At 41.1% G+C, this 26,877-nt stretch overlaps 1 protein-coding gene across 7 annotated transcripts in view; it reads right to left on the bottom strand.

Moving 5' to 3' along the window:
• LOC146382140 (rho GTPase-activating protein 23-like) overlaps positions 1-26,877 on the bottom strand; it is an 84,437-nt gene that overhangs the window by 44,713 nt on the left and 12,847 nt on the right. For 2 of the 7 annotated variants that reach the window (XM_084938467.1, XM_084938466.1), the window contains exon 1: positions 13,967-15,344. The exons of 1 other annotated variant lie outside the window; for it this stretch is intronic. In XM_084938467.1, the coding sequence (XP_084794593.1) occupies positions 13,967-14,020 (54 nt within the window). In that variant the 5' untranslated portion in view covers positions 14,021-15,344. Of the gene's footprint in view, positions 1-7,569; positions 11,721-13,966; positions 15,348-26,877 lie in introns of those variants that run through there. 4 more of the 7 variants (XM_084938473.1, XM_084938471.1, XM_084938469.1 and 1 more) reach the window with 3 other exon arrangements.

The raw sequence follows: 26,877 nt of genomic DNA on the forward strand, positions 1-26,877 counted from the left end.
GTCAGAGCTTATAAAAAAAGAGAAGTTGTTTTTTCAAAATTGGAGTTCAAGTTATTTTTACTTCCAATAGTGTTAACATACTACAAAGGTCATGAACAAGATTTATTTTTAAATTTTCATTGTAAGTGGGATAAAGCACTTAATTAAAAGTAGTCTAACACAAATGTAAATGCTGTAATTTGACTATTTTAATAAACCATGTGACTTGGATGGATTCGATGCTGGCGTGACCACGTCTGCTGTTGCTCACAGTGGTCCAAGTGTCCGCTCAGGGAGTTTGTGTGTTCGCTCAGACATATGAAAAATCAGAGGGAACATTGGCCACAGGTGTATAAAACAAAGCACCTGTGTAAACTGCTTCTACAAACATTTGTGGAATTCACTGAGCTCTCAGGATCTGCCACCTGTGCAACAAGTCTAATTGTGAAATTCCCTTGATAATAAATATTTCACAGTCAAGTTGGGAATGACAGCAACTCACCCATTAATTCAATTCAATTCAATTTAATTCAATTCAATTTTATTTATATAGCGCCAAATCACAACAACAGTCGCCTCAAGGCACTTTATATTGTACAGTAGATCGTACAATAACAGATACAGAGAAAAACCCAACAATCATATGACCCCCTATTAGCAAGCAGTTTTCCGACAGTGGGAAGGAAAAATTAAGAGGTGGGTTTCCATGGCCGAACAGCTGCATCAAAGCCTTACATCACCAAACGCAATGCAAAGCGTCAGATACAGTGTTGTTGCCACATATTCTCTGGATTGGTAATAGCTCTCAACTTTGTGGGAACAGTTTGGTGATGGTCCCTTCCTGTTTCAACATGACTGCACACCAGTGCAAGTCCATAAAGACATGGAGTCCAGTCTGCAAACCAACAAAACACCTCTGGAATGAATTAGAGCAGAGACTGTGACCCAGGACTTTTCATCCAAGATCAATGTTTGACCTCACAAATACACTTCTTGAAAAATAGTAAAAAAGTACCATAAACATCGCTGCAAAGGGTGGTCCAACATCACACTAAACTCTACACATTAAGAATGGGATCACTCAAGTTCATATGTGTGAAGGCAGATGAGTGAATACTAGTGCCTATCACTGAAACAGTGATAAAGACTGATCTTACTTGTGTTGTGCAGCTTGTGTTCCTTAACTGGCCTTTAAACACCCACCAGGTCATTGGTAACCTACAGTTGTGGTCAGAAGTTTCCATACACTCATCATGGCCATGAATGTCATGGCAATTTTGGGCTTTTCTCCCTATGAGAATATGTTGGAGGTGTTGAACCTAATTCAAGAAAACTGAGAGGACGGTCCAAGCCCAGGCAAGAATAACATTTTATACATTCTGGACCTGAGTGAAAAGCTACACATGTTGGGGAGGTTATTATGGAAGAATGTCAGCAGCGCCTGTACAACACAGGGACAAGGCTCAGACAATTTTTTCCGAGATAAAGTACTAGCATTTCTCCTTTCATCCAGCTCAAAATGACTTTTCAAGTGGCAAGGACCTTTGTCGTCACACGGCAAGCAGGGAATGTTGACTATGAAGTCAGCCCTTCACCTACGCCAGGTGGTTGTACGATGCTGTAGCCAGATGGCTACTGTATGGTCCCACGCCAGGAGAGGCTCGGCTGCTAAATATAACTGTCCTTGAACAGTTTGTGGAGGGGCTCAAAAGTCACTCACCGACGAGCCTCAAAGTTGTCATGATCCTGGCCAAGTCTGGCTGACCCTGGCAGTGTGGCAGGGACATCCCCAACTTGGTTGGCTGCTACGGAGGATCGATCATGTCTCATCATGTTTCTTGTCTAATCCTTTTTCATATGCTGTCTCCCCGCAGGTCCCAGTGGTTACAGTCACTGGGCCCTGCCCATCAGCAGTGCTGGAGGTGTGAGCAGGTGGGACACATTGGCCGAGAATGCCCTCTCATGGAGCTGTGACAGGTGTTCTGTGACGCTGGCCCTCCGACACGTTCCCCTGGTCCAGTAGAGAAGCACAGTACTCTGGTAAGGTGCCAGTGGGGTAAATTTTAGGCTATGCTGGACTCAAAATGTATGCAGATCCAGGTCCACCAAACCCTGGTTCATCCGGGGGCATGGTTGGAAGTGGAATGGGTGGCAGTCACTGGATTCAGGCCATTCAATAGCAGAGGGGCAGAGTGTGGTGAAGACAGAGCCAATGAGTTAAATTTGTTAAACAAATTAGACACTGCAGTTAATGTTCACCCCCCTTCTGACATACTTGCAGTCATCCTGAAATCCACAGCCACACCACTCTCTCTCACTTTCTCTCCACTTTACACCATAGCCTCCTGTGAAAGTCCTTGACGCCCCACACCCCACCTGTCACTTTCACTCACAACCAGGTTCAGAGAAAACTGAGAAGACTCCACTCAGGCAAGTCTGCTGGACCAGACATGATGAATCCCCGCATCCTAAAGCCCTGTGCGCTCAGCTTTGTGGAATCTTTGATAAACTCTTCACGATGAGCCTGTGATTGCAGAGGGGTCCCAGTGCTGTGAACACATCATGCCCTCATTCCTGTACTAAAGACACCCATCCCAGTGGCCACCAGGATTACAGACCGCTGACTTCCCACGTCATGAAGACCCTGGAAAGCCTTATCCTCAATCAGCTCTTATCCTCACATCAGGATCATCAGTTCGCTTACCAGTGCCACCTCGGAGTTGAGAACGCCATCATCTACCTGCTCAGTCATTTCTATGCCATTCTGGATAGGCCAGTGAGCACTGTGAGGGTAATGTTTTTCAACTTCCAGTGCATTTAATACCATAAGGCGGACCCCCCTGGGTGATAAGCTGACAGCGATGGAGATGGATGCCTGTCTTGTGTCCTGGATTATTGATTACCTGACAAGGAACACCACAATATATGCGTCTTCAGCATTGTGTGTCTGCCAAGGTGATCAGAAATACCAAGGGACCACAAAGGACCGTCTTTTCCCCTTTCTTATTCACCCTCTACACCATGGGCCTCGAACTCCAGGCCTCGAGGGCCAGTGTCCTTCAGGTTTTAGATGTGTCCTTGATCCAACACAGCTGATCTAAATGGCTAAATTACCTCCTCAACATGTCTTGAAGTTCTCCAGAGGCCTGGTAATGAACTAATCATTTGATTCAGGTGTGTTGACCCAGGGTGAGATCTAAAGCCAACAGGACACCGGCCCTCAAGGCCTGGAGTTCGAGACCCCTGCTCTACATCATGGACTTCAGCCACTCAGCTACAGAGACCTGCCATCTTCAGAAATTTTCTTATGACTGTGTGGTGGTTGGATGCATCAGTAAGGGTTATCAGACAGGGTACTGGGCTGTGGTGGACTCCTTTGTCAAGTAGTGCAAGCAGAATCATCTGCAACTCAACGTGACAAAGACCAAGGAATTGATTGTGCACTTTGATTTTGGACCAGACAACCAGTGACTTTCAATCTAGGGGCTTAATGTGGACATTGTGGAGGGCTATAAATACCTCACAGTACATACTGACAATAAACTGTACTGGTCTAAAAACACCACTGCACTCTACAGAAAGGGTCAGAGCTTCTCCTATTTTCTGTGGTTGCTTGGGTATTTTAATAGCTGTTGAATAATGCTGAGTCTGTTGTGGCCGGTGCCATCGGCTCGTTATAACCTGCTGATGGAGGTCCTGTTTGGCATCAACCTCATTGGGCCATTTCACCAGAGTGCACAAGGATATCACTTTGTATTAGTTCTGGTGGATTATGCAATGTGCTATCTCGAACCAGTGCTGCTGAACAATATTTTTGCAAAGAGTGTCATGCAGGTGCTGTTTCAGGTCATTCAGCATCCCCAAAGAAATACTAACTGACCAGGGCACATTGTTCATGTCTTGTATTATAAAGGAGCTGTATGAGTTACTGTGAAGTCTATTCGGACCAGCGTCTGAATAAAATTCTGAAAGAAATCAGAGTTTTATTCCACAAAGATGCCTGAAATGCACAGAGAGAGTCCTAATCCTGCATCTGCATACGGTGCAGCTGTACCCCCAGACAGACGAAACAGTAGCTATTGCATCCTACCCATGTCCCAAGACCAAAAAGGAGGTGAGGTTCTTGGGGCTAGCTGGTTATTATTTATTAAAAATTCAGGTACAATACAGTAGAAAAAGACTGTCTGGCAATCAGGTGGGCGGTCAACTCTCTTTGCTATTACCTCCTGGGATGCCGATTCACCCTCTGTTCAGCTCTTGCCCTGCTGTAGTGGCTCTACCGCAGTGGGTTCAGGGTGAAGTGCTTAAGGGAGGCTGGCCAATGTGGCTGGTGGCCATTGTCTAATCATGCCTAAGACCTCGAAGGGGACAGGAACTGATAGTGGACAGCTGTGAATGAGCAGATATAACAATTTGAAAAGTCACCTCGAGATTCTTTACATTGTAAGGTAGAACCTACCCAACAATCATATGAACCCTTATGATCAATTGCTTTGTTGACAGTGGAAAGGAAAAACTCCCTTCTAACAGGAAGCAACTTCCAGCAGAACCAAGCTCAGGGAGGAATGGCCATCTGCTGAAACCAGCTGGGGGTTAGGGTAGGAATACAGGACAAAGACAGGTGGTCGAAGAGAGCCAGAGATTAATAATAACTATGGATAAACTTAGAGTGATGTATAAACACATAGTGAGTGAAAAAGGTGAATGGAGAAACACTCGCTGCATCATGGGACGCCCCCAGCAGCGTAGACCAATTGCATTATAACTAAGGGTCACCTGATCCAGCCCTAACTATGTGCTTTGCCAAAAAGGAAAGTCTTAAGCCTAATCTCAAAAGGAGAGAGGGTGTCTGTCTGCTGAAACCAAACTGGTAGCTGGTTTCACAGAAGATGGGCTGAATGGGAGGCTGAAGGCTCTGCCTCCCATTCTACTTTTAAATACCACTGACCTGGGGTCTGAGAGTGAAGTACTCTATTAGGGTGACACGGTACTATGAGGCCTTTAAGATAAAAAGGAGCCTGATTATTTGACCCGGGGCATTGTTGCAGGCATAGTGGGTAGAGGTCAGGTGTGTACATGGGGACATCCATGAATATCCCATAGTGCTCCTGCAAATTAAATACAAGGGCAAAACGCATAGAGTAAAGGCTGCAGTTAGCCCGTGCCTGACGCATTCCTTAATTCTGGGGACAGATTGACTGGGATTTAGTAACCTGTTGGGGCAGTGTGTGTCGGGATGTGTTCATGACCTTTAGCGGGGTGTTGTGTCTGCGCTGTGCTCAGCGGTGACGCGGGGGCATCTGATGGTGACTTTGGGGAGGAGGAGATGGCAGGGCCTTGTGAGGCCCCGCCAACTCCAGTGATTCATTCCACTAAAGATTTTCCGCTAGAGCTGTCTTGTGACGACATCCTTTGCTCAGGGTTAGGGGTTAGGGACCGAGTGATAAAAACTGATGGTCACTCGGTGCGCCCTGATGCAGCGTGGACCTACCCGCATTTTGTGTTGATTAAAGACAGGCTGCATCTGCGTGATCTGCTTGGTGCCTGATTTTACAGGCTGGGCATCCGAGCGGATGTGCACCGATAGTGCGCTTCCTGCTCAGAGTGACAGCTGGTTAGCCAGCAGGCCTTTCCAAAAGTGCCTTTGCGCCTACTACTATTAATGGAGGTTCCGTTTGAATGCATTGGCATGGACCTCATCGGGTCATTTAACTGGAGTGCACACAGATATAGCTTTGTATTAGTTCTGGTGGATTATGCAACGCAATATTCCGAGGCAGTGCTGCTGTGCACCATTTCTGCAAAGTGTGTGGCGCAGGCACTGTTTCACGTCATCTCCTAAGTCAGTATCCCGAAAGCAAAACTGACTGACCAGGGCACGTTGTTCATGTCTTGGACACTAAAGAGCTGTATGAATTACTGGGCATTAAATCTGTTTGGACCGGCGTCTACCACCCTCAAACTGACGGGCTGGTGGGGCGGCTGAAAAAGACTTTAAAATCCATGATTCATAAGTTCATTCACGAGGATGAACGCAATTTGCTGCTTATCCCATGCCGTGGGTCGACAAACTCCTGGACCGGTTAGACACTGCTCGCTTTTTCACAACACTGGATTTTGCAGACAAATGAATCTGCCAGTGGCCCTTGGTTAACAAGGGCCACTGGCAGATTCCCTTGTCTGCAAAATCCAAGGAAAAAATGGCCTTCTCCACTCCCAATTTGTCACACTTCCGTTTGGCTTGTTTGGAGCCCCAGTCAGTTTCTAGCGCCTCATGGACTGGGTGCTGCAGCCGAACGCTGCATGTACTGCTGTCTATTTAGATGACGTCATCATCAACAGTGACACCTGGGCGCCGCTTTGCAAATTATAAATATGGCATTCCATTCTGCCATGATGGATCATTGGAGTCTAATTGCCAAATAAGTAAATTTCTATATCTCAATTATTTATGTCAAATTCTTCCAAATGATCTCTCCTTATTGCAATAAGTCAGGGCTGTTGATCTGCTAATAGGGTAATTTTTAACAGGTGAGGTATTCCGTAGTAGTTTTTAAGAGATAGACACTAGGGAGTGTCTAGTGTCTACCAGTGTTTCCCAATTTAGATCCCATACCAGTGACAGAGCATCAAATTTAGGTTAATGCCCAATAACTCAACACAATTGGGGCGACCGTGGCTCAGGGGGTTGGGAAGCATATCTGTAACCGGAAGGTCGCCGGTTCGATCCCCGGGCTCTCTGTCCTGGTCGTTGTGTCCTTGGGCAAGACACTTTACCCTACTGGTGTTGGCCAGAGGGGCCGATGGCGCGATATGGCAGCCTCGCTTCTGTCAGTCTGCCCCAGGGCAGCTGTAGCTACAACCGTAGCTTGCCTCCACCAGTGTGTGAATGTGAGAGTAAATGAATAGTGGCATTGTAAAGCGCTTTGGGTGCCTTGAAAAGCGCTATATAAATCCAATCCATTATTATTATTAATTCCACAATTACTAGACATTTTGGGACAAATATGAGCTGGAACAGGTAAAATATTAAGTGTTCTGTTATAATATTTGCTTGATTCAGGTAGTAAAGCCATAATAGTCAGAACGGCTACTATGTGAGGTACATGGTCGAAACATGCTGACTCTACTGTCTAATGATGTAATATTGAAAGGCCAAAACCCTCTTGTTGGTGAGTTGATATCTACGTGATGGTATTGCATGGTATTGCATGGTATTGCATGGTATTGCATGGTATTGCATGGTATTGCATGGTATTGGAATGATGTCTACATGATCATTGGTCATCACCCCAAACCTTGTCTTGAAACCTAATCCTGTTTTAGATTAAATGTTTTGGGTGCTAAATAACATGAGATGTTTGATGTTTGATTTTAAACTGTTATTTTAGAACTTATTTAAGAGTATTAGTAGATATGGGACACTTTTTCTTCAAAAACATTGTTCTTAAACAATTTTGTACAGATAGCAAATGAAATCCAGCAGATAGTGCCCCACATAGTGTGTCAAGTTTAAGGTTTTCATGCACAAAACTAGTCCTTTAACCAATAAATCAAATTTGTTAATACTGCTTTATCACAACTAATTACCCAAGACAAGCAACGGCGACGTATGACCCTCCGGTATGCACTTCTTCTTGTTGATGTGATGGGTGTTTGACAAGGGGAGGCATGAGGTAAAACATCCCTTAAAACAGCCAGCCAGATACAGCGAGGTTCGGCGTCGCTACAGTCAACCCCGACAGAGCACTGGAATCGCCACTTGTGGCCTGCTGGAGCTGGTGCTACACTCGACACCCTCAACATTAGAACTTCCACATTCAAACAAACATGTATTGTCTTTGTAGCAAACACATAAAAACACACCAAAGCTTCAGAATGTGAGACTGAGATTTGCGTTCATCTGTGCAAAGTCTCTACTTGCTGCATTGTGACCAGAATAGTAAGCTAAATTGGTGGTAAAAAAAAACACAAAACAGTTCTACACAGTGTTAACTACTGAAGCGGCACCATCAGAACTGGCAAAGCACAAAGTCTGTAAGTCTACTCATCTGGTCATGTTTCAAAGGTCTTAAAGATCGATGTTCAAGCTATGCAGACGCAGTCCAAACTTCAAGTGTAATATGGTGTTCACTTTTCTTCAATTTTCTCTTGAGCAAGTCCACAGTGTTCTTTTTTTTGGTGATCAAAACAGGAAATATCACTTCTTCTTGCCCTCTATATCCTCTCATTTAGATATAACGTTCTTTGTATAAAAGAACATCAGTTCCAGGTTAATTCTAGTTGTAAAATAAGCTGGCACTTCTCTTCAATTTCAGCTCGTCCTCTTGAAAGCTTTCAAAGTAACTGTCCAAATGCAACACACTCAGTTCAGTGATGTAGTGGTTTGCTGTGTGTAGGTTGGCTTATATTCATCACTCATCTCTGGATTTCAGGAACAAGTCCATCTCAAATAAGTAATGCAAAAATCCCACGGTGCTTATAAGATATTCTCCTCTATTCTGGCACTAGAGCAGTATTGGTGTCTAAGTATAGTCTTCCCCCTTCTCCACTGTGCGTCTCTTTTCATTCTCTCTCTGCCTTGGGACTATTTGCTGACATGCCAGCTCTCTCTCTCTCTCTCTCTCTCTTCTCCTTCTTTTTCTCTTTCAGTCACATTCATCTCATTCTTTAGCTTAACAGTCCAGGCCACTGGTAGAGAAAAGAGAAATGCTATTCTCTCTCTCTCTCTCTGCCTGTCAGCTTCTCTTAAACTCACAACTGGCTAGCTGATATTGCTCTTCAGAACACATAAAATGTGGGTCTATTTTACATTACAATTATTATTAATTTATATGGGACAGAAAAATCATCAAAAAAAAGGTCAAGCAAAAACCACAAACATTCTCTGAGCGCACGTTCTGAAATATGATTAGTTAGGATTGGTTGCTTTTTTATAGGGTATTACATATACAGTGCTCCGCACACAGTGTCCTTTGAACATATAATATAACTAGTAGGTATTTTTATTTACTACACTATGGAACAACTGTATGCTAAACATGTAAGGTCAGTGTTGTATTAGCGAGTAAAGTGACATTGTGTTTAATTTTTACTAGAGGTAGCTGTATTAAGCTTGTTTCACTATTGTGGTTTAATTTTAGAAATTGGTTTATCATATATTTGTTTTTTCACTAATCAAATCGCTCATCAATTCTCCTGAAACCTTAAAGGATCCTTTCACAATTTTCATCGATGTTGCCTGCTGCTTTAACGGGGGGAAAAAGACAAACCTGCATGGATTGTTGTTAAATAATGCTAAATTGGCAAAGATAGTGTGCAAATTCATGACATGTCATTGTTGCCTAGATTGCTTCCCTTCTATTCAGTTTTATTTATACAGCACCAAATCACAACAACAGTCGCCTCAAGGTGCTTTATACTGTAAGGCAGACCATAACTTCTATGCTCACATGTTAATTATTGTTTTAATAATTGAAAGTCTCCTCCTTTAAACAAAAGTTTTGGATTTAAGGGACTGCCCATGTACACAAAGCCATGAATTGGTCTTGAAGAGTGCAATACGAGATTTGACACAAACACATAAGTGTAATAAGTTTAAAGAGAAATCTGTAAGTAAGTGTAAAACAACACGTGTATTGTGCATCAGTGTTTTTGATAACACAATGTTGAGTAAATGTGGGATTCTGAGAGAAGGAATAAATGATTACAACTGAACCGCCAACTTGCATCAATGTTAGTGCTTCTAGAAAAACTAAATGTGAATGCCAGCTTGTGTGTGTGTGTGCATGTGTGTGTGTGTATGTCTGCACGTGTCCATCCTCCTCTAGGCTTTACCAAACAGCTCTAACAGTGCTGTCAGGCCCACAGTGCTCGTTTTATTAACACCTGAATACAGTTAAGACTGAAAGCAAGAGAAAGGGAGAATGAAGATAAGGAAACAAAAGTGTGATGTAGAGACACTAAAAGAGGGTGACAGCCATGCAAACATCATACAGCAGACTCTGCATCTTCATCTCCTATCCTCTTCTGGCCTTCACTTCCCCTTCCAATGCACTCATAATGATTTCTTTCTTTTTTACTTATAGTTTTTACTGATGCTAGGAACTTACAATCATGAGTCTAGGCAGAACAAAAATAACATAATATTATGTGTGAGTCATAGTAATGTGTGAGTCATACAAGAATATGCATGTGCTCTGCTTGTTTTTTTTATGACCCAGTCGAGGAGAGGCTGTGAGGAGAGGATGCTCCCTTGAGGCTGTGTGACTTTCTCTTCTGTTTCATCAGATGATATGTGAATTCACAGCGCATACCACCAAAGCACATTTAATAATATTCACACACTAACTGCATCAGTGCAACAGAAGACTGTAGCCTGGGCTTTTCAGACATGCACTAAATGCCGTTACTGCTTAAATAGCTGGCATCCATAGATACTAAAGGCTGACCCTAACTAAAGCTTGATGTTATCTTTAGTTTCAAACCTCTGTTGTGAGACAAAGAAGACAACCAAACAAACAAAGATGCTTTCTGATCTCCACTCTTAGGTCATTCTTTACCATCCATCCATCCATCCATCCATCTTCATCCGCTTTATCCGAGGCCGGGTCGCGGGGGCAGCAGCCTAAGCAAAGAGGCCCAGACCTCCCTCTCCCCAGCCACCTCCTCCAGCTTATCCGGGGGAACACCAAGGCGTTCCCAGGCCAGCTGAGAGATATAATCTCTCCAGCGTGTCCTGGGTCTGCCCCGGGGCCTCCTCCCGGTGGGACATGCCTGGAACACCTCACCCAGGAGGCGCCCAGGGGGCATCCTCGTCAGATGCCCGAACCACCTCAGCTGGCTCCTTTCGATGTGGAGCAGCAGCGGCTCTACTCTGAGCCCCTCCCGGATGGCCGAACTTCTCACCCTATCTCTAAGGGAGAGGCCAGCCACCCTTCAGAGGAAGCTCATTTCTGCCGCCGTATATGAAAAACATTAGCCTTTAATAGCAAAAACCCATCCTACAAGCAGTTTTTGCCAGGCCTGTAGCAGCTTTTCAAATCTTGATTCTGTATTTAATTATGACTCAAACAAAATTCTTTTACAGAAACAAATTTTGGTGATCATCAAATTATGTACAGGCGATGTATGTTAAACATAATGTGAAACAAATGCAAAGAGAGAATCCAACACCACATTTGAAGAGGGATATAACAGGAAATAACATGAACAAAACACAGTTTCTTAGGTCACAGTATAAGCAGTGAGCTACTTAACAATATGTAAAAAAGTAGAAATAACTACAATAAATACTTAAATATACTAAAATCTTAATAACAGATCCAATGAATGTACAAAATTCCACCAGCAGGGAACAGCAGTGCACAGTGCAGAGTTAACTAAAACATCAGTAACAACAATTCCAGAGTGGCATGTTTTTAAGGTGTAAGGTGTTCACTTTGAGCATAGGGCAGCTTAGCAGTCTGACTGCATTCGGTTAGAAGCGGTTTCTGAAGCCTCCATCCAAAGGGGAGGAGAGTAAACAGTTCATGTGCAGTGTGGGTTGGGTTGCGTAGGATACAGACGGCTCTTTCTCTACATCTGAAGCTGTAGATGTCCCCAGTGGGAGGTAATTTGCACCAGATAGTCCTCTGCACAGACTTCACCATCCTCTGCAATGCCCTGTTATCTGCTACATTGCTGCATTGGCTGCATTTTTAGGTAATTAGTTGCATATAACTTTGCTGTTTGCAAAATTTGTACATAGGTTTTTGAAATTTACAACTTATATTTGCATTTCAAGTTATGAAAATGATTCGTTCAACATGTTTCTGGTCTTTACAGTACCAAACATAACTTCTTCATACTCTGATTTTATTATTTTTTTTGTAATTTTAGATGAATTGTGTTAATACACTATTCACGGTGTCAATGCGTTAGCACGGTTAGCTCGTTAACGTGTTAGCGCAGTGCAGCCCCACGCATGAGACAATCTAAGCTAACTTGCTAATGGAGATTTGCCGCGTTAATGGCGTTAATGTCATTTTAACGAGATTAATGCTGACAGCACTAATACATATATATCTATATAATGTAAACAATTAAATGACAGAAAAACTTCAGTTTTTCCGCTATCTACCATAAAGATTTCTCTTATATTCTTACGTGTACATGTCTGTGATTCTTATTTAGATTTATTTATCATGTATTTTGTACAGTCTGAGGGTGAAAAAATTCACTGAAATTTTGTTCTGGTGTGCACTAACTGGTGTATGAGTTGACTGACAAAAAAGTGTTTATTCTTTTCTATTCTATTCTATTCTTGGGGGGCTGTGGACCATGGACTGTCTTTCCCTGTCCACCTCTTGCTTTCAGGGGAGGGGGGCTTGTTGCAGTCTCTCACCCTCATTTTCAAGTATGTCATGACAAACGCCCATACACACACTTATGTTCTTGTCTTGCTTTCTCTCTCTCTCTCCCGCTCTCTCTCACTCACACACACACACACACACACACAGCAAACTTGTATGTTCATTTGTGTACCTCCTTTTGTTTTGTCATATAATCTGTTTTGTTACAGATGCAGCAGACCTAGCATGTACTCAACTCCCTTAAAATAAGTTAGTAAAATAATTAATAAATAGTATCCACTAATAAATGATATTGTGTTAAAAGATACTGCTACTCAACAGATGTAACTTCTGATGAAAACAGTCGAGGGACTTCCTTTAAACTTAAAAAGAAAATGCTGAAAGTTTGACCACCATTGTTAGAATTATCTCTTGTGTATGACCCTGATGCTAACTGGGCCGTGACAATAATAGGAAAACACACCCACAATAATAAGCTCTGAAAATATTAAAAGTTAGGGGAGAAAACAACTCACACAATCTGAGCAAAGAATAATGTGCTGGGTGAAGGGACACAACAAATGTCAGAATCATGATTAGTAAATTAGTTTCTAAAAAGGCTCATGAAATGTTTCTGAGTAAATGTTTCTGCACTAACAGAAGACCAAAGCTTACAAAGTGCCTTTTGTTGCCAAATATGCATATGTGGGCTGGCACATGGAAATACATGCATTCCAATTCCATTGCTATGTGCCCACACCCCATACCTCCATTTTGCAAGATATGTGAAGTATTATGTGTAGAACGGTGTCAATGATGAGTGAATAAACTGTGGTGTAGACATTTACAGGAAAGTAAAATACACAGATTTTGAGTTTCTTACAAAACCATGCACTTACAGTCATAACGTTTTTATGAGTTAACATTATGTGGTTTGCAGTTTTGTTTTTAAGTTTGGGAATTTGACAAGTTGCGTAAGACATGGTCAAGAGCACAAGAACAACGCCAAAAGTGCACAAAAAGTCATGTCTGCAGTTTGTCTGTCAATGCTGTGATGTAGCTATTGTGGAAACTATCCCACACCTCTCCTAATGAAACGAAACATTTATTAATTAGAGTGTTTAACCCAAGACTGTCAAATGTGTGGCCCACTGGGCCAGCGTGGGGGCTTTTTAAAGTCAAATAATTGATGTGAAATCATTTAACTTTTCAGCTTTACAGAAGAATGCACGAATTTTAGCAAGTAAGGCTTAAGTTCCTAAAATATGTGAATGGTCTGTCCACTTTTAGATTCGCTAAATTGTAGTGCATGTACAATGATAAATAATTAAATGAAAAAAATAATGAAAATTCATTCATATCTTTTTTTTTAAACACCTCAGATTCTTCATCATATGCATAGCATGTACTTGTTTACATGCTCTTGAGATTAAATTGGGCTCAAGCAGGAAAATGAGTTTAACATCCTTGATTTAGACTTTTTATGGCAAAAAAGCTCTGATTCGTCTAGTATACGATTATACTAAGTAGCATCCATTTTTGGGTAGATTTACCGTCTTTATGGGATGGTTTCCCCCCGACGGGAATAACTGATCAATATTATAATAATAACATTATTCCAGTCACCAGAAAAACAGTTATTATATCTGACTTACTTCAGCGTCTGAGCGAGGTGGAATTCCAACAACGCAAAAAGTAACTCCATTCATTGGCGTGTCAGCGTCTGGCGTGCGTAAACCGACAAAAAGACATACTCTGCTGTCAACATTTTTGTCTTAAATCGTGCTGGAGTGTAGTGCAGACTGGCTGTGCTCTTCTCTCCAGCAGTCCCCACAACGTAAACAGTTCAGCTAAAAGCATGTGGCACAGCACAACCGGAAGTTTGAACTTCAAAATAAATATGGGTACATGTTTACGCATTTTCTTCAAATTTATTTTTGCGTTTCAGGCATTGCATATAGGAAGACGATTCTAATCAGAAATAATACGCTTTACTTAAATAAAACATTTTATTTAAAATCTATTAGAACCACTAACATTTTTAATATTGCTCAACATTATTACTCAACATAAACCTTAGTGGGCAATTACAGATGACAGTTCAAACTGCATTCTACTGGATTTATGTGAGTCAAATGTCAGGGCCCATCAATGGTATCAATTCCGTCATCCTCCAAGAACTGCGTGGAGTTCGTGAATAGCTTAATTTCTTGAAGAAAGGTAAGGATTTATTGTAAAGCAATGTGTCTTAATTAAATGCTACTTTCAGAACCGCTCCATTTATTATTTTTATTTTTATTATTTTGGTAAATTAATTGCTTTTTTGAGGGCCTTAACATGCTCACAAACTCATGAAATTGTGCACACAGTCTAGTATTTTACTATTTATGTATTTTATTGGTTTTGGACATAATGGCTCAGTAGCACCCTCTACAAAAGTGAAAAAACTGACCCAACTGGGTGTCATGCACATGTATGAAATCTGGTACATGCCAAGACAGGACTAAAAGTCCACTGGGTACATGACTCAAACCCAACAGTCAGCCATATTAAATTGAAGATGAAATTGTGGCGCTAACTTGACCATTTCCAGGAATTATTCTTTTTTGAACTCTTCTGAGGGATTTTATCCAATCAACTTCATATTTGGTCAGTCTAAACTACAGATGTGGGCCATATTCAAAATTGTGGTGCCTTTGTGTGTCCACACTGCATTTTGATCATTCACCATGAAAGTTTAATTGGTTCTTATTCACAAATACATTGTCCAATCTGGACCAAACTTCTCCACGTGTGATAAGGCTCCACCCCTGAACATATTTCAAATGCAATATTTGCCAGTGGTCACAACGCCACCTAGTGGGAGCAGGAAATTTCATGTTTTACTCATAGACCACAGTTTCAAGGTGGTCAACCACAGCAACCTCAAATTTGTCCAGGAAAGCGTTGATGAGTTGTGCTTAGGATGCATGGAAAACTGTGAGTTGTCATCAAATTAATTGCGACATTTTTCCATCAATTCATCAACTCAATTCTACTTTATTTTATTTTATCTATTGTGTACAGTATCTTATTCTTATCCTATTCCAGTGTTTTTCAAATTTTTGCTATGTAACTTTGCACTGTCCACTTTCTGCTGTAACAAAACAAATTTCCCACGTGTGGGACTAATAAAGGTTATCTTATCTTATCTTATCAAGCACGAAATTGCTATAACTCACAGACACCTTGTTGAATCTCTCCCAAACTTTACAGCCATGATGGGAGTTCCACCCTGAACCCAGGGGCAGGCTAAGCTCAAAAAGTCTTGAAACTTGTTGCACCTCCAGTTTGATGAAGACTTTCATTTTTTATGGCTCTGATCATTGGATATTGCAAAATAGCTCCACAGCACCACCTACAACATTTTTAAAAAGCAGCCCCTACATTACAGTTTTTTCTGATTGCTTAAGCACATTTTTTGTAACTATTGGCTATTTTTGCAAAACTCTACACACAAATAAGAAAACCTGTCGCCCAATTATCAAAACATTGTAGTTCTCTTGCAAAAGTGAACACAGCTAGATTAACTCTTCACACCTTCGTAAAAATGGTGTTTTCGTATCAAACAGTACACACAAGCCATCATCTACTAAGCACACAATGCGCCAACTGCACACTGATGGTATGAATACAAAACACATCTGGCTTTTGCTGTCTCTGTGTACAGATGTCAATTTGAGGTCACACTTTTTTCATAGTGTCATGTAAACATACAAGGATCCAAACTTCAAGTATTGGTGTTTATTCACACTCATCAAAACCAAGACAAAGTCAGAACACAAAATAGGAATTTCACAAAAAAAAGGAAAAAAAAAAGACAATCAGCCTACATCATGTCGTCTTTCTGGGTCCGGCCACAAAATTTCGTCCACATCGCATGCGATATCCTCCAGTCCAAGGCACCGGGGAAAATATCTCCTTGAATGCCGTATCCAGGCCTGACATGATGCCTGGTCAATATCTCCACATGCCTCCTCCATTGCCTGTAAAAGCCTGTTGATGAGGATGACGGTCGTACACTTTCCAGCGCCAGGCAGAGAAGAACTCCTCGATGGGATTTAAGAATGGAGAGTATGGAGGGAGGTTGAGTGCCATGAAGGATGGGTGGTCTGTAAACCAGTTGCGGACCAAAGCAGCCCTATGGAAACTAACATTGTCCCATATGATGACATATCGGGTCTGCTCTGGTCTCTGAACAGTGAGCATGTCATGCAAGGTGTCCAGGAATGCAATAATGTGTGCAGTGTTGTATGGGCCTATGGTTGCATGATGGTGAACAACACCATTTTGGCTTATAGCTGCACACATGGTTATGTTACCACCACGTTGTCCTGGGACATTGATGATGGCACGGTGTCCAATAATGTTCCTGCCACGTCTCCTGGTTTTACTGAGGTTAAAACCGGCCTCATCTACAAAAAGTAGCTCATGTCCCATTGCATCTGCTTCTAGTTCCATCACTCTCTGGACAAGATAAAACAAATGCAACACATCAGGCCCATGCACAGCACTACAGTATGCACTTCCAAATTCAGAACCAATGACACTAGCTTACCTGCACATAGTCATATCGCAGTTGCTTTACATGTTCTGTGTTCCTCTCGAAAGGAACTCTGTAAATTTGCTTCATTCTTATTCTGTGGCGCGCAAGTACACGACTTAGTGCAGAAATGCTTGCACTGTGTATATTTTGAAAGATGGTGTCATTATCAATTATGCGCTGCTGTATTTCGCGCAGTCTTATTGCATTATTGGCAATCACCATGTTCACTATACAGGGAGTGCAGAATTATTAGGCAAGTTGTATTTTTGAGGAATAATTTTATTATTGAACAACAACCATGTTCTCAATGAACCCACAAAACTCATTAATATCAAAGCTGAATGTTTTTGGAAGTAGTTTTTAGTTTGTTTTTAGTTTTAGCTATTTTAGGGGGATATCTGTGTGTGCAGGTGACTATTACTGTGCATAATTATTAGGCAACTTAACAAAAAACAAATATATACCCATTTCAATTATTTATTTTTACCAGTGAAACCAATATAACATCCCCACATTCACAAATATACATTTCTGACATTCAAAAACAAAACAAAAACAAATCAGCGACCAATATAGCCACCTTTCTTTGCAAGGACACTCAAAAGCCTGCCATCCATGGATTCTGTCAGTGTTTTGATCTGTTCACAATCAACATTGCGTGCAGCAGCAACCACAGCCTCCCAGACACTGTTCAGAGAGGTGTACTGTTTTCCCTCCTTGTAAATCTCACATTTGATGATGGACCACAGGTTCTCAATGGGGTTCAGATCAGGTGAACAAGGAGGCCATGTCATTAGTTTTTCTTCTTTTATACCCTTTCTTGCCAGCCACGCTGTGGAGTACTTGGACGCGTGTGATGGAGCATTGTCCTGCATGAAAATCATGTTTTTCTTGAAGGATGCAGACTTCTTCCTGTACCACTGCTTGAAGAAGGTGTCTTCCAGAAACTGGCAGTAGGACTGGGAGTTGAGCTTGACTCCATCCTCAACCCGAAAAGGCCCCACAAGCTCATCTTTGATGATACCAGCCCAAACCAGTACTCCACCTCCACCTTGCTGGCGTCTGAGTCGGACTGGAGCTCTCTGCCTTTACCAATCCAGCCACGGGCCCATCCATCTGGCCCATCAAGACTCACTCTCATTTCATCAGTCCATAAAACCTTAGAAAAATCAGTCTTGAGATATTTCTTGGCCCAGTCTTGACGTTTCAGCTTGTGTGTCTTGTTCAGTGGTGGTCGTCTTTCAGCCTTTCTTACCTTGGCCATGTCTCTGAGTATTGCACACCTTGTGCTTTTGGGCACTCCAGTGATGTTGCAGCTCTGAAATATGGCCAAACTGGTGGCAAGTGGCATCTTGGCAGCTGCACGCTTGACTTTTCTCAGTTCATGGGCAGTTATTTTGCGCCTTGGTTTTTCCACACGCTTCTTGCGACCCTGTTGACTATTTTGAATGAAACGCTTGATTGTTCGATGATCACGCTTCAGAAGCTTTGCAATTTTGAGACTGCTGCATCCCTCTGCAAGATATCTCACTATTTTTGACTTTTCTGAGCCTGTCAAGTCCTTCTTTTGACCCATTTTGCCAAAGGAAAGGACGTTGCCTAATAATTATGCACACCTGATATAGGGTGTTGATGTCATTAGACCACACCCCTTCTCATTACAGAGATGCACATCACCTAATATGCTTAATTGGTAGTAGGCTTTCGAGCCTATACAGCTTGGAGTAAGACAACATGCATGAAGAGGATGATGTGGACAAAATACTCATTTGCCTAATAATTCTGCACTCCCTGTATGGGTCTCTTGCTCTGGAGTGAACATTCTGCCTCTGCCCCCAACATCTGGACGTCTAGCAATTCTGTAAAGTAACAATTTCAGTATTTTTGCATGTATGGTACTGTTGTGTTTCTCATTAGAGTACGGCAGTGCTACAAAGTGCTTACCGATTCTCATTTCGAAATGTCCTAATGATGCTTGCCACAGTGTAGCGGCTCAGTTTAGGCTGAACCCGTTGGCCAGCTTCCCTCAGGGTCATCCCATGGTTGATGACATGGTCCACTATTGTAGCTCTGATGTCTTCAGTTATTCTGTTTCTTACTCTTCTTACCCTTCCTCTTTCCCCTCCTCGTCCTCTTCTTGCTCCTCCTTGTCCTCTTCCTCTAACTTCCTCTAACCCTCTTGCTTCTTCACCTCCACGTCCTCTTCCTCCAACTTCTTCACCTCCACGTCCTCTTCCTCCAACTTCTTCACCTCCACGTCCTCTTCCTCCAACTTCTTCACCTCCACGTCCTCTTCCTCCAACTTCTTCACCTCCACGTCCTCTCCCTCCAACTTCTTCACCTCCACGTCCTCTTCCTCCAACTTCTTCACCTCCACGTCCTCTCCCTCGGCCTCCTCTGATTCTCACTCTTCTCACTCTTACTGCTCCTTCCATTGTACTCCACATAGACAGCTTACCTGTGGCCTGTTTATAGTGCTTAGGCTGATTGCAAAGTGGACTAATTATCTAAAACAGTTTTCACATGTGAAAGTGTGCCAGACAGTTGGCAAAATAGTGTTAATGATAGCCATACATGTGTATAATTTTGCTAGGAGTGTGTTGGAAATTTGGTAATTGAGTGTAAGCAGTGAGTTGTGTTTAAAGTTCTGCAAAAAGAGTGTTGTGCTGTGAATTGTGCCTACAGTTTTGCAAAGTGTGTGTTGCAAAATTGCAAACTGAGTGCAAAGCAGTGTTTATGCTTTTAGTTTTGCAAACTCAGTGAGTGGTTTTGCTATAAGTATTAATAGTTTTAGGAATTGTGCTATAAGAATCACAGTTAGGGTTAAAGCCATCAGAAAAAACTGTAAGTTTCATCTATGAGTCTGAAATTAGGCAGCCAGATCTAAGATGTACAAAAGTCCTAAACCCAACAGGAAGTCAGTCATTTTTAATTTAATGTGCAATTTTGACAATGCTCAATGGCAACTCACCCAGACATACGGTGCATGGACCCTCTGATTTCAACTAAAATTCGTTTCATTGAATTGTATCAGACACCTTTCTTACACTATGCTGTGTTGTGGACTCTAGTTTTAGAACTATAAGTACTGAAGAAGTGTCTGTAACTACAGTTAGGGTAGGTACATATGTCAAGATAATGGCGTTTGAAGTGAAAAGTATATATCTGTGTAGTGTCCAAAATCATAGACAGTGTAACAACATACAGCCCCAGTTGTGCTGCTGTGCCAACAGTACCCTTGGGACAGAGAGAAGAGCATGCACTACTTGTGCACTAACATGCTCTCAATGAGTCATTATATAAGAGCAGGACATGGAGCCCCAAGGGAGGGTGAGAGTGTAGATAGACACTTCTACACCCTCTATTGGTGTTACATTGCTCTCGCACAAAGTCAGACACAGTATATAAAAGAACGCTAAAGAAAAATCCTTCCACAGGGAGACTATCATACAAAGTGGCTGCCAGCCTATACTCGAGTTACCAACATGTGAGTCCAGTGATAATGAGTTGGTTTTAATGATTTAATGAAGGTAGTGCTTTGTTCAGTCGCATTTTAAATTTTAGTTTAAATTAAAGCTTTTAAATTAAAGCTCCATATGTGACATTCTGTCACATATCATGGACAGCAACAAGAGTTACAATTAAAGTGTTAATAACACTGCTCCAGCATACATAAGATGATAACATGGTGTCACACTGGGAAATTGGATATTTGCTTGTTTATTTATTAACAAGCAAAGATAAGTTATCTGTTATGATGATGAATAACACAAAATTGGCACCTTACTAATGTTACCTCTTTTTCCACAAACGGGAGTAAACACAGGAAGTCAGGTAGAGCTGGTCCTCTGCTAATTGAAAAGGTTGGTGGTTCGATCCCTGGCTGCTCCAGTCTGCATGCCAAATATCCTCAGGCAAGATACTAACCCCAAGTTGCTCTTTGATGACTCAATTGAAGTACAAATGTGTGTGAATAAAGATAGAAAAAACTGAGAAAAAGTGCTTGTATGAATGGGTGAATGAGGCAAGTTGCGTAAAGCAATAGAGCTGCTCCATTTACCATCAGGGATGTCGGACTCATTTTATTCTGTCGCCCACATACAGCCAACTTTGATCTTAAGAGGGCTGGACAGAAACTGCCCTTTCTGTCAGTGTAGACATCTAACTAAACATTTAATCGTGGAGATATTTTAATATAAGTAAAAGAAGTGTAATTTTAACAATACATCTCAGTTTCTGTACATAAGATATTTGAGAAAAAAGTTCTTATCATGTGGCATTGGTGCTTCTTATTGCCCTGACTGTATTTATAAAACAAGAGTTTTTAAACTATGGAACCACTATAATAAAAGAGAAATCTTTAAAGTAGATAGTGGAAAAACAGAAGTTTTTCTGTCATTTAATTGTTTATTTTTTACTTAACTACTTTTGTGTATGAATGGCAGTGCAGGTGGAGAATTTATTAATAGGAAAAGCTGCAAAACTTTGGACATACAATTAAAAGTTTAAAATCTATGCACTCTTACACATTTTCTGAAGTCTACCAGTGGGCCACATTGGAGTCTTTGCCAGACTGATTCTGGCCCTCAGGCTTTATGTTTGATGTTAACTGATGTAAGAGGAGCAGAAGCAGAACCAGTAACAGGTAGTCTAGCATGCTAAACTCCCATTGGTCTCTTGTCAAAGACCAGAACATGCGCATTAACCACCCCTTTCAAAAAAGACAACTTTAAGCTGGGATACGGAAGTGAGATGCACTGTGGATTTGTATAGAAAAAAGGCAACCCTGCTTTTTATAGTAGTCAATTGTGGCCACAGGATGGCAGCAATGTCAAGGGTGCATGCAAAGAAATAAGAGGGATCACTTTAGATTTAATTAATATCTACTTTTAGATTTTAAAAGGCATACGCTACTTGTCTTGCTTGTCCTGATAAACTGTGAAACTTTGAATAATGTTAGTACTGCTAGTACTGCTGTCATGGTCCTCCAATCCCCATTTCCGACTCGTCTCGCTCTCACTTGTTCTGTCTCTCTCTCATTCTATTTTTTTTCTTTCTCTCTCTGACTGTCTGTGCTGTGTGCTGTGTGTTTGCTTTTGCACTAGCCCCCCCCTGTCTTAGAGGCCGGCCTTCCTCCTGCTCTACACCTGCCAACACCTGGGCACCTGAGCTGATTATCTCACCTGTTTGTGATCTCGTGATCAGTTGCTCCCTACTTAGACTGGAGCAAGCCATCCATTCATTGCTGGATTGTTAACAAAGAGCTGTAAGTGGGATTAGTGCTACTGTATGCAAATGTTTTTCTGTTTTTGCATGTGGAGAGACTGCAACTTGCTTTCTGCTTCCTTCAGTGCAGGATAACTGGACCTGAGGTGTGAGTTACATGAGAGTAAGAGATCTAGCAAGATAGAGGATTGCGGCTCTGTCTGACTAGCACCCTTTGTACTGCAAAGTTGTGGATCAGACTGCTTGGAGTTCATCACTAACAAGTGGAAGTTCCCAATCTGAGTCCAATCAGAAAATCATGGATATGACAAGTTCATACTTTCTTAGTTAATTACTCTCCTGTCATTTGATGCTGCTGTTTGAATTCAGTTTGACTCGGTACAGTTTCTCTATCAGCTGACACATATCCAGATGAATATAACCACATCTGTTAATATCTGTTTCAGCTGTTCAAAGATGGATGCAGAAATGTTTTCTGCATTGACTATTCTTTTCAGATTTTACTTAAGCTCTTGATTGTATTGTGTTTTTTCTTTTTTAAACTATTGAATTCCTTGTTTCTACTTAATTGAGCTTATGCTTTTGTGAATTTGTTTATTTAGGTTAATGGTTGTAACACTGTAATCCCATAACTTTTCAAAGAGAATATCTTTTCAGATAAGAAGCTCAACTAATGAAAATGGAGTATCTCATGTATTGAGTCAACTGAAATAATGATTTCACGGGTAAGCTTACTTACTAAAATGTTTCACAAGCCTAAATACAAATGCTCTGAGTCAATAAAGGAAAAATGATACATTCAAATTGTTCTTGGACATATTTGTATAGATCTTTGTTTCACTTTGGTACACATTGCTGACATTTCACAAGCTTTAGCATGTAGCACACAAAAAAGGTCAGGAGAAAAGTATTAAGTCCCAGTCCCATCAAGCACTATAGGTTGCATTTAGAGTACATGCTAAACAAGCATAGTCTAAGTACTAAAAGATGTTACGTAACAAAAACAGTAAATTTACACACGAGCTTTAGTCACCATATGTTCCTTTTGTTTGTGGCTCTCTTGTTGTTGGCATATTGAAATATTACCAAAGACCATGACACAGATTTTTATTGAAATTCCTGTATCACATCTTCCATAACAAGAGATTAACAGCTTTGTTGTTCCAAAACAAAGGCCCTAAATTTCCTTTCCAACAGTCTGTGTGTTCATGCACATATGGGGTCAGGCTGCAGTGCTAATCTGCTTTTGCTCTGAAAAGGGTTTCATCCTCACAATGGGGGGCCCTGCACAGAACCAGTATCCCACCATCCCATCATCCCCCAGTCTCTCAGCTTATGCATTTTGTGACCCTCCCAACCTGCAACTTTAGCCCATCATGAACTGAACTGATAGTATAAAAGATGGATGTAGCCACTGCAGTGTCACCCATTAGCATTTTGGCTGTTACCATGTTGTGGTTTTGGAGCTAGAGGTTAACCTCTTGAGTGCCAAAGATCTTTCTGTGGTTCCTGCTCCAGAATGAGATGCCCAAAATGAATAGAGTATTTCTCTGCAATTGCAAACTCTGTATAAACAATCTTGGTATCAAAATAAAGATTGTATGCATGAATCCTGAAGTGCTAATTTATCATCTAAGGCAAGGCTAGTTAGAAAGTTAATTCTAAAAATGGGTGTGTAGAATGGACTGACACTAATTGAAGTTTGTTTAGAGCAAAGTAACAATACAATTAAGTTCACAAAAACTGAAGCACAAACTTGTAGGACAACTACAGAATACATTAAAAATGCTCCGCACATGCACTCTAAAGACTGGAAAAAATGTGGCCTATGGAATTTTCTTTCAATAAACCCAACATGGATGCTTGATAAAATCAGTTGATATACAAGTTGATATGTTACAATGTTGTTCTAACCTTCCAGGAATCTATTTGTTTAAAGTAAACACATCCATACCTCCAGTGAAATGTGCAAAAAAAATGTCCCAAGGCTGATTTTATTCACACAACAATCTCTCTGGCTAAAAAATTAAGCCAACGCTGAAGTTAAAAAAACAAAAACAAAAAAACAACACAGTTCCCTATAAGGGCCAGCAAGTCAAACTTTACAGTGCTAAAAAAAACTGGTATGAACAATGATCAATGTAAACACTTTACTTTTAGTTTATGGGCTCGCTCTCCATTCTGAATCATACTTAATAAATTTTTTTTCTATTTTGCAAATCTTGGTCATACTATCCCATATGGAAAAGAAATATGAAAAACTTATAAAAGTCTTGCATAAGATGTGGCCTACTTCATATAGTGAATCATATAAGGCTTATATGATTTACTCATGAAAGTGGCCACTTTCTCATTACTTTCATATATTGTTTTAGTAAGTATCCAAGACATACAAGTTTCATTATATAATTTTTCAAGGGATCTTATATCTGTTTTCACTCAAGTTTCACACAAGACAGATACAAACTTTATAAGATTTATATATATCTTTTCCATATGGGATGTTTCAAAATGGAAATGACATGCTAATTTGCTAACAGTTTTTAAAAGTGTGCAGTATCAGACCCGTCCCTCTTTTTACACCCGTTTTTGCAGCCAAGACGGGAGCAATGGAAATGCTTTGAGGCTTCATATTGGTGCTTCAGAAACAAACACATGATATCACAGTGCCAACTTCCATCTCATATATTTATATATCTATGAGTCTATGGGTACAAAAACCAGCTTTGACCTCTGTGGAGAGTTCCCCTCTAATTAAATTACATTTTCCCCTTAAGGTTCAAAGCTAAGGGCTCACAGTTAGCCTCATGTATACTAATTTAATAGTGTTTGTGGTATTGGTGCTTTTTGGAGCACTGTTATGGAATTGTCTATCACGATATGTTCTAGTATGGACTGTCCAAGAAGCTTGTGCTTCAGCTTTAGTGACTAAAACTTTATTATTTTATTAATCTTTTACTTGGCACTAATTAGCAGATACAGCTCACAGCTGGGTGAGCTTCACCCTTTTATCCAAATTTGATCACTTCTGGCTCTACAGGACAACACAGAAAATGCAAATGTGTAAGCTTAAACAGTCTGAAAAGAAAGAAAGAACAAAGACAGATTAGAGCAAAGAACGAATACTATTAATATCATTCTCAGAATAAAAAACATTTTGACAGCTCAGTAGAGACAAAGTACAAAGCTGAGGAACGTTTGGTTGTCACGGTCTCTTTGTCCTCACTGCTTGACTCACCACTCTCTCTCTCTATAGTGCTCTACCTCCTCTCTGTCTTTCTCTGCGTGTGTGTGCGGTTTGGTTGTAATGCAGAAATGGGACCCTGCCTGGCTTCCCATCTTCTCCCTACAAAATGAAGAAATGCTCCTAATTCTGATGTCCTCGTTTGTTGCTGCTTCTAAAGGCAGTGGCAGACCTTCAGTCTTTGCTGGATGGTTGAATCACTTGAAGTTTGGCTCCTCCTCGTAGGGCTTGGCCATATCATACTGTTCACGGTAATACCGGTATAATGTTAGGCAATGATAAGAAAATGAAATATTGCTTTAGAATATGGGTAAAATGCGCATGCGCAGTGCCTTTGTTTTCATACGCACATGGCAGAAAAAGCATGGCGGCGACGGAGAATGAGAAGGGCGAAAGTGGATCGTTGAATGAAACAGATGAACCAGAACTGGTTTGTAAAAATGGCACAACTTCAGTGGTGTGGAACTGGTTTGGCTTTTGTCCGTCAGATACACACCAAAGCACATTTTTTAGTAAAGCATGCTAGCGGGCCGTCGTTATTACCGCGTTTTTCGGAAAATAAGTCGCTCTTAAAATCCTTTGATTTTCTGAAAAATCGACAGTGCCCCTTATAATTCTTATATATGAATTCTGGTTGTGCTTACTGACCTCGAACCAATTGTATGTGGTACACAGTGCTCAAAAATCTGTCAAAAAATGTTTTAGTACGACTTTGCTAAGCTACGAAGCCACACCGGATTGTCGGAGCATTACGGCTACCATAGTCGGGAGCCTCGCGGAGTGATACGTACTGTGCTTCAACATAATATTACTGTATTGTGTGTGTGAGCGAGAGCTGTGTTTGTGGCTTGGCATCTGAATCTGTGGACACTGTGGATCTGAGGAATTCCTTGTCTGTGGAAACTGGAACCATCACAACTGTTGATCTTTTATATAGCACCTGCTAAACTGCTTAACTACCCCCACTACTTAACTGACCAGATCAATATTCCAAAATGTTTAATTGACTTGATGCTATACTCTGGTAAAAGTATTTATTTTTTTGAGCAGTGTTGTATTTTCAAATTAATATGAAGAAAAAGGAAAAACTGCTCATGTTGCATAATAAGTGTGGCACAGTCTTACTTAGTTTTAGTGTTGTCTGTCACTTCAGTAAAACACTGTAAAACCATAAAGCTTCAATGAAACTAAACAAGTGTTTTTGAAAAAAAAAGTAAAATGAGAAAGATGAATAGGGGAGTAGAAGTAATCTTTTGAAATTAAACGGACATTTATCTGCCTGTGTTCACTTGTGTTCAGTCATGTTGTGGCCTGGCACGGCAACAGAGAGGTGGTGAGTGTGGAGGTTGGTAGGTTGGTTGGTTAGGTGGTGGTGGGGGGGCTCAAACCCATCTGTCTATTTACAGCAGCATGAAGAGATTTCGCTAAATACCTAATCCATCTTATCTCCAGTGAAGCTGAGGATTGTCTGTGCAGTGGGGCAGGCTGGCCACTAGAGAGCAAGCTGACTG

This window comes from Perissodus microlepis, chromosome 8, assembly GCF_051167445.1.
Source record: "Perissodus microlepis isolate ML-2025 ecotype Zambia chromosome 8, ASM5116744v1, whole genome shotgun sequence".
Taxonomy (NCBI): Eukaryota; Metazoa; Chordata; class Actinopteri; order Cichliformes; family Cichlidae; genus Perissodus; species Perissodus microlepis.